Source organism: Austrofundulus limnaeus, unplaced genomic scaffold (assembly GCF_001266775.1).
Source record: "Austrofundulus limnaeus strain Quisiro unplaced genomic scaffold, Austrofundulus_limnaeus-1.0 Scaffold345, whole genome shotgun sequence".
Classification (NCBI taxonomy): domain Eukaryota; kingdom Metazoa; phylum Chordata; class Actinopteri; order Cyprinodontiformes; family Rivulidae; genus Austrofundulus; species Austrofundulus limnaeus.
This window is the reverse complement of record NW_013952747.1, coordinates 119,895-128,821: the sequence shown is the minus strand read 5'-3', so window position 1 is coordinate 128,821 and position 8,927 is coordinate 119,895. Positions and strand designations below refer to the sequence as shown.

The 8,927-nt window shown below is 40.2% G+C and overlaps 1 protein-coding gene across 1 annotated transcript in view; it reads left to right on the top strand.

The window, feature by feature from the left end:
* The window catches only part of LOC106527859 (coatomer subunit delta), a 20,869-nt gene that overhangs the window by 3,272 nt on the left and 8,670 nt on the right, over positions 1 to 8,927 (top strand). The window contains exons 2-6 of the mRNA XM_014022869.1: positions 5,027 to 5,290; positions 7,211 to 7,390; positions 7,595 to 7,800; positions 7,910 to 8,071; positions 8,162 to 8,327. Coding sequence (XP_013878323.1) covers positions 5,027 to 5,290; positions 7,211 to 7,390; positions 7,595 to 7,800; positions 7,910 to 8,071; positions 8,162 to 8,327 — 978 coding nt within the window. The remainder of the gene's footprint in view (positions 1 to 5,026; positions 5,291 to 7,210; positions 7,391 to 7,594; positions 7,801 to 7,909; positions 8,072 to 8,161; positions 8,328 to 8,927) is intronic.

The following is an 8,927-nucleotide window of genomic DNA, read 5'->3' as shown; positions in this document are numbered from 1 at the left end:
GATATAAGGTTTTAAAACTTGGTTAGATGGACAGTTTTTACAGTGTACCTAACCTGATCACATGACTGTCAGGTGTTTTTAACAGCAACACAAATAAATGAGATGTTTTATTTTGTGCTGAAACAGAAGAGGCAGGAGGATGGAGCTGCTGAGAAGCTTCACATCCCTTCAGTGTCTGATTTAACTGCAGACTCACAGCGACTGGAAACACCTGAACAGGTAACTGTAAACAGGACTGTTCTACAACGCTCTCTGGTTTCATTTAAAAGAGTCGATCATCAGATATTGTCCAAGATTAACCTTCAGGGTGGATATAGCTCGCTAGCAGCCTCGCACCGAGGACCTATCCACGTCATCATTTACCCAGAATGCTTTGTGTGCAAATAAAATGGCTCCATCTGTGTGAAAATATATTTTTAAAAATTTACAAAACTAAACATCCTACAGTATTTTTACAGTCGTTATTTTACAGTTAAAATAAATGTTTATCAAATAAAGTCTAATGTTACAACTAATCATGGATCACTTTAAAACGTATACCTCATTAAAACAAATAATACAACATTCCATTAGGAATCACTAGCTTTATTACAAAACTGTTACATCGATATGTTTGAATGATGATTCGATATTTATCACAAAGTCTGTCACGATACGATTTAGATTCAGTTCACATGTCTGCGATCGATATAATGTGATATCATATTGCACATCTAACACAATGACTGTTAGATGGGCATTAGGGTTGGGCATAATCATATCGTCTGCAGTTAATCGTCAGAAAAACATTAATCGATTATTTTTTAGCACTTGACGATTAATACGATCAACACAATTTAAAATTTGAAGTACAGCCTGAAGTCTGTGATTTTGACACAGTTGGAAAAAGATTTTTACGAAGAGCAAATCTTTTCCACTAAATTGGTCATGTGACCAGGACATAAAGGTGTCCAGGGGATTAATCGTCAAATTAATTATCGGCTAAATCCCACAATTAATCATGATTAATATTTTTGCCAACATCGCGCAACCCTAATGGGCATATGATATCGATTCACATTGGGCATATGATGATGATATAGATAGATATTTTCATTTTGCCTTAATAAAACCGAACCATGAACCATTCAAATCGATATGGATCGATGTGCTGTTACACCCCTACATTTCATCACTGAATTTCATTAAGATGTTTCTTGAAGTTTAAAAATAGTACTGGTAATATTGGTAACAAAACTAAAGGATTGTTTTAGAATGTCATGTTTCACACATTTCTCCATGCTGTGGAGAACAGTTTCAGTCAGATGTTTACACACACAAGTTTTGGTTTGAGCGACGTGGTCTCTTTTAAGTTTAAGTTCTGTGGGGAATCAGCTGGTAATGTTATTTAGTAAGTCTTTAGCTTCTTTAGCTTTGATCCAGACAACTTAACGAAAGCTAATGTTAGCAATAAATGTCAACTGGATGTAAACATACGGCAAGCCAGGAGTGACAAAATATAGGAACGCGCACACAAGATTCCATGGGGAAGAATCGATCTCATGCCCTGTGAATCGATTTTTCCCTAATTTAAATGAAATCGATTCAAGATCGATTAAATCAATTTTTAAATTTTTTTGTTTATTTATTTACCCAGCCCTAAACAACACAGAAGTAGAGAAGAATCATGTTTTTCTTTAGATTAACTTGAGAAAAATCAGTTTCTATGAGGGTCAGGCAATATTGACATAAAGGTTTATCACGATTATTTGTGGCATTTAGCTGATGATTAGTAATGGATGATAATTGCACTTGCATGTGGACGATTTTGTGGCCTTGGACTGCATTTTATGCTTTCCTTGTACTCTGGTTTATGTTGGTGTTTGAAGGGATAAAACAAATTTGTAGCGTTAGCTGCTCCACATCACCTTCTACCATTGGGCTCACATGCATGTCAGATACTGATGAGGTGTCATACACACCATACCATACCATACCATACCACACCATTTTTTATTTATAAAGCACTTTAAACAGCACAAGGCCAAACAAAGTGCTGTACAATAGACAGACACAACAGGACATAGTCAGAGTACAGTTAAAGATATGGAGCATTTATATTTACAGGACATATAGAACAGAGTTATGATACACGGTGAGGTTTTGCACCATCTCAGACTCAAAGGCAAGGGAGTAGTATCATTGCACTAGTAATTGCAAAGTGGCAAGTATAAATTGTTGGGAGTTTTACTGACCATTTCACACAATCAGATTTTTTTTTGACCCTTTGTATAAACAAAGACTCCCTTTAGACTTTAGAGAGTTCCTCTTTCACTTCCTGTTTCCCTATGGCTGCACCATGTTAGAAAATATGTCAGTTATGTGATGCGTAAAATCATGTGTATGCCAAATTTCCTAAATATTAAGAAAATTACTTCAACCTTTTTTTCTTTTTTTTCTATTTAGGAACTTATGCCCTTCATCTGAGGGACACAAAGGTTTGAATACAAACAGTTTTTTGATAAGAGTGAAATATTTAGCAGTTGTTTTATGCTGGATGCCCTCCTGATGCAGCCTGGGCTCAAACTATAAGCTGGAGCTACTGCAACCTCCAAATACTATTCACCAAATAAGAAGGGCAAAATGTTGGTTCAGGTTTGTCTAAAAATCTGGATTTAAATGATCTGAGGTAACGAAATGCTTCAAAACATTTTGAACCAGTTCAGCATGAAGTGAAGCAGTGATGACTTGTAGCTAAGATGCTACATGCTGGTGACGAGTCTCTCATCCTGGTCATTATCAATCCCAAAAACCTAAAACAGGACTCATTCTAAAGCTGTCAGTTTCACTTCCTTTGAGTTGTGAAAGCTTCCTGGACCATGAAGTGAAATGTTTTCAGCTTCAGACCTTTTTTATGGGGGTGGGCTTTATTTAAAGCAGACCAATTATGGGTCGTAGAAATGTTTATGGTATGTCTGTGGCCTATCCAGACCATCTTCATTCAATTTAATGCACAAAATAATTCTCAGATAATAAAATTTCCCATTTTCTAGTTCTGCTGCTCTGACTTCTGTTCAGAAGAGCTGTTTATGTTAATGAGCTCTGTTGGTAACGCCCTCCAAAAATCTGTTGACATTAACTCCGCCCTCCAAAAATCTGTTGACATTAACTCCGCCCTACAAAGCCAGCGTTTACGTTAGCATGGCTAATAATAGCAGAAGCTCCGTTGTACAACCATATGAGACCCAGAGGCAGAGTCGTGGTCCCAGCTTTTTTTTTTCTCTCCCTCCTCTGCTCTGCGTCCACTCTGCTGTTACCAGAGCAGGGAGCAGCAGCGGTCAAAATACCTCAGAAACTAGAACAAATAGGCTTTAACAAGGTTTTAATAAGATAAACAATAGAGCTACATGAGAAAATGTGTTCAAAACGAACGAAAATAAATAATCAAATTATGTCCGTGCTGGACTTGAACCCTGGTCTCCCACTCTCTGGTCCAACTCTACCCATTGCCCTATTGGAGGCTTGTTGTGAACAGAGCTACACATTACACAACAACACTGTGACGTCTTTTTATACTGAGGAGGAGCCTCACCCGGGGGTTGCTAGGTAAGGGGCTGAACACAGGTTCTGGTGGGTTGTCGTACGGCTTGTGACATCACAAAATAATGAAAGTATAAAACTTGTCGTTAATACACATTAAAAACACATTTACTTACAGTAAATATGCCCCTGGGTGCATTTTTTTGGTCCTAGGACTGTTTTTTAAAGAAGTACATACCCAAAGTTGAGTAAAAAACCTTTAAAAAGTGAATTTTGCATAATAGGTCCCCTTTAAAACTTCATGGTGGTGGTTGGATACATGCTCTAACACATTGAGCTGAATCACTTTGCTTCAAGAAGAGCAACTCGAGTCAGTGCCAAAGTCTTGGTTACTTTTGCACATCGCTACTATGACCTCAAACCTAGACTTGCGTCCAGGTGGCTTCATACTTTGCTATGAAACACCCCAGTGAACGCTGAAGGTGAATATGTCAACAGAACCACACCATCTGCAAAAAACAAAACAAAGACCTGAGATGAGACCCGGAGTTCCCCAAACCTGACACCCTCCACACATGTTTACTAGAGACTTAAACTCATGAGTCTCGTAGCAACTCTGCAGAGTTAAAGATCTGGTCCACTGTTTCACAACCAGGAAGGATCCTCCTAAAACAAAGTTCGACAAATGGGTGGAACCTCCCTTCTGACACTGAAGAAAATTTCACAGGAGACTGAGAAGTGTGATCCCTTGATAGCTGAAATGGATTCTGTTGTCCCACTTTTATCAAAATGGGTTCTGCCCCACAGAGTATGTCACACCCAGGTGTTGTCCCAGCCCTCCATGCAACATTAAAGAGGTGTGTTAACCATGACAGTCCCACAGTATCTAGGGCCTTCAGAGCAAATTTTCCACCCCTGGTGCCCTGCTATAGGAGACCTTTTTGGACTGCTTTGGTGACCCCTGCCATGGTAATGGACTTGTCTTCTCATAGGTCCTTAGACTGCTTCCTCAAGAGTGAGCATGCACCTGATTAAGGAGCTCCTTGAAGTTCTTCCATTTTACAATATCCCCAGTCTGTCACCAGTTCCCCAAACAAATGGTAACTGGACTGTACCTTTTAGAGCACCTTTCTATCCAACCAGGACACTCAAAACTAGGAATGCACAGATATGAAAATTTCAACAGAGTATGACTGAGTATCTCCACCACTAAAGCAGCAGCTGTTTTAAAGTATCTGTATAATGACTGATGTACATCCAGAGCCAGAAACCCATTGATAAACATCACATTTTGAGTTTGGTCAGCTACTTTATCAGTTTTTTTTTTAATCCCTTCATTGGGACGATAACCTGATACTTGAGAATGGTCTAACTAAAAGTAACAACTGTTAGCTTTTAGCCTCACTACATGTGTTGAAACAGTTAAACAGTCTTTGATGATGACGTCTGTTGTTAAATCAGAGGTCTGCAGGATTGTCTCTAACCATGTTTCGGCCTCTCCCTGCAGGTGCTGTTGGCAGCGGCGGTGTGCACCAAGGCCGGTAAGGCCATTGTGTCACGGCAGTTTGTTGAAATGACCCGGACGCGAATTGAGGGTCTTCTAGCTGCATTCCCTAAACTGATGAACACAGGCAAACAGCACACCTTTGTGGAAACAGACAGCGTTCGTTATGTGTACCAGCCGCTGGAGAAACTCTACATGGTCCTCATCACCACCAAGAACAGCAACATTTTGGAGGACCTCGAGACCCTCAGACTTTTTTCCCGTGTGGTAAGAAAACCTGGATCCCCTGTGAATCAAACTGTAATAACACATGACTATTTAGACCCCTATAAAATATAAATATATATAAAATCTGATGATTTTTTTCCACCAAGGTTCTTGTGGATGAGTTAGATAAAATGACAAGCTAACGCTAGCGCGCACCTCTGTTCAGCTCTTCAGTCGTCTCACATTTTATTGTCGTTGCAGAAATTTAAAGAAAAAAAAAAGTGAAACCTTTATAAATTTTGTTTTGCAATAAATCTTTGTGTTAGGTGTTCTGGACGCCAGCATTAAACCTGTTTGCCTTTTTACAGTTACTAATACACAGTGGTGGGCTGAAGCGCAAATCTGCTAATTGCGGACCTAAATTTTTCATTTGTGCTTTAGTGGACTTACTAATTTTTATAATTCATAAGCAGATTTGTACTTTCTAAAATTAAAATGCAGTACCACTAATAACTAATTATCTACCAGTCATCATTATGTTGAACAGCAGAAGGTATGACTGTCAATGAATCACAACACATGTGATCTATCCAACAGCACCCCTCCCAGATAAACACTCTTATTGTGAAGGTATACATCCTGCTGACTGTTGCTTTGGGTCACGGTTCTGGTTTCCCACAATGCTTTGTGCCTGCTTACGTAGCAGGAACGCAACAGCAAAAACAGTAAATGCTTGTAACACATACTAAAATTTTGTATGTATTGATTTATTTTACTTTACAATCGGAGCTCCTTTTTAAAAAAATAAAGTTTAAACACTGGAGCTCAATACTTGATGTAATTGGTCGAAGCAACGGGGTTAGAGACTCAGAAATGATTTAAAGATGTTATGCTGATGAAGACTGACATCTAGTGGTCAACTGGAGCAACTACATGGAAAACTTTAAAATCCACACTCTTATTTTGAAGATAGTTTCCTGTACTCCATGCTTTCGTTTCCCATCACAAATCAAATCCGTCATGTACCCAGAATGCATCGCTTCAGTTTTCCAATAAACAGTTTTAAAATGACTTTATTGATGCTTCTTTAATGAAAAAATCTACAACAAACAAAAGAAAGACAAAAAAGCAGCCAAACTAGCAATCCTCAACAACTTTTTAATTTTTACACCAGGAGCTAAAGGTCTGTTTCAGGAAACCACATCCCCAGTAATCAGCGGTTGTAGGATTAAGCTGTAAAAGAGCTAGTAAGTGTCAAATTGAAGTTGTGCTTTAAAATTACCTTCCACTAATTTTTCTATGACATAAGCGTTTTTGAAGTTGCGGACCTAAATATTTACATAAGCGCTTTAGAAATTGCGGAGCTAATTTTTGGATTAGCGCTGCCCACCGCTGCTAAGTAGTGCCTAATTAGTAGTCTTCTGCAGACGTTGCTGACATACTGGAGGCCTACTAATGAAGCACTACTTATGTTCAGCTGTGTTGAAGCAGGGCAGCTCCTAAAACATGCAGGACACCACTGAGTTACACTCTGAAGCTGTTCAGAGGAACACATTTGGTAATCCTGCAGTAAATTGTTTTATAAATGAGGACATGCTGCTTAAATTGTTTTGGCGGCACGACGGCTCGGTGGTTGACACCTACGCCTCACAGCAAGAAGGTCCTGGTTCAATCCCTGGTTTGGACCTGAGGTCTTTCTGTGTGGAGTTTGCATGTTCTCCTCGTGCTTGTGTGGGTTTTCTCCAGGTACTCTGGTTTCCCCCACCCCACTAAAACATGTACATTGTTGTCTTCAGGCCCAGGCCTCCCTTGAAAAAGAGATCTGAGATCTCAATGGGACTTGCCTGGTAAAAAGACGGACGGACCATGTAGTGTGCTCCGTTACTTTGTTTGAGTAGGAAAGTTTAGTGAGAACATATGAAACAGCAGATGTTTTAAGAGTGAAAATGAAAGTATTTAATACTTGTCCTTTTGTTTCAGATCCCAGAGTACTGTCGAGTTCTGGAGGAGAGTGAAATTTCAGAGCACTGTTTCGACCTTATCTTCGCCTTTGATGAGATCGTAGCGCTCGGCTACAGGGAAAACGTCAACCTGGCTCAGATTCGCACCTTCACAGAGATGGACTCGCACGAGGAGAAGGTTTTCAGGGCTGTCAGAGAGGTGAGGTCGCACACTTACAGAGGTCTGTTTCTGGAAACAGCGTCTGAGCAGCGTCAGAAACAATGAAATAAACTAAAACAAGTAAAAATGCCTTCACCAAATATCTCTGAACAAAATATTTAAACTGTTCTGAGAGATTTAGGATGTATCCATGGTTGATGATACATTTGTAAAGAAAACAAAAATCCATGTGAACACCCACAGACCCAGGAACGCGAGGCCAAGGCTGAGATGAGAAGGAAGGCCAAGGAGCTGCAGCAGGCCAGGAGGGATGCTGAGCGCTCTGGAAAGAAGGTGCCTGCTTTTGGTGGTTTTGGCAGCGCAGGAATGAGCAGCATGTCCTCAGGCTCTGTCATCACAGACACCATCGTAGAGCCTGAGAAACCCAAGATCACCCCCACTCCAGTCAGGTACAGCTAACATGTCCATTAGTTGCTCCTGCTGCGTTCATTTCACTGGATCTTTTTAACCAAACAGTTATTGAAAAAATAAGTGTTTTCTTCTCTTCCTCTTGTTTAGATCAAGTGGACCAAGCAGGGCTCTGAAACTGGGGGCTAAAGGGAAAGAAGTAGACAACTTTGTTGACCAACTCAAGTCTGAGGGTGAAACTATCATTCCAACTACAGGAAAGAGAGGCTCGGATGTGTCTAAAGTTCTGCCACCACCAGTCAACGTGGAGAGGTACACCACCTTCATCTTAAATACTCTGAACAACATGGATGGACAGTCCCCTCTGGGTTGACTTACTTATAGTCTGTGTTTTATCTTCAGCGTACACCTGCGTGTGGAGGAGAAGATCTCGCTGACCTGTGGCCGTGACGGTGGCCTGCAGAACATGGAGATTCTTGGCATGGTGACGCTCCGAGTTACTGATGAGAAAAACGGACGCATCCGCCTCGTCGTCAACAATAATGACAACAAAGGATTACAGCTGCAGGTTGGGATAAAGCACAGCATAAACAAAACGTTTTTAAATCCTATTCTGAGCTGTAAGCTCAACTCTGACATCTTGTTTCCTGATGACTAATTATTTGATTTGTTTTGGTTGGCAGTAAGGTCTGACTACCTAGAATGGTTTACTGGGGAAAAAACCTTAGAACAAATGTTCTAGTTCTGTAAAGTTACTATTAGTAAGGAAGTAATCTCTCCTATACGTGTCCCAAAATAGCCTCTAACTTTATGAAAACCCAGATGTTGTCTCTGGAACCCAGTGTGGCCTCAGGCAGCACTCAGCTATTTTCCTTTTTTTTTCCTGTCTCTTAATTACATCTGTGTCAATAAGTCACTGGGCCTCATGCAAGAACTGTTCGTACGCACAGATTTGTTCTTAAGTTGTGCGTACGAGTGATTTAGGAGAATTTGTGGTATTCACCAATGTTTTCGTATTCTAAGATTTTTTTCAGATACGAACAAAATTCACGAGTGGTCCAGACCTGTCGTATATTTTACCAGCAGTCAGTCTGCTGTTATCTAGATGGATTTTCAGGGTACGGTGCACAGCGCTGTGTCTTCTGAATAAATGAAAATGATTTAACAC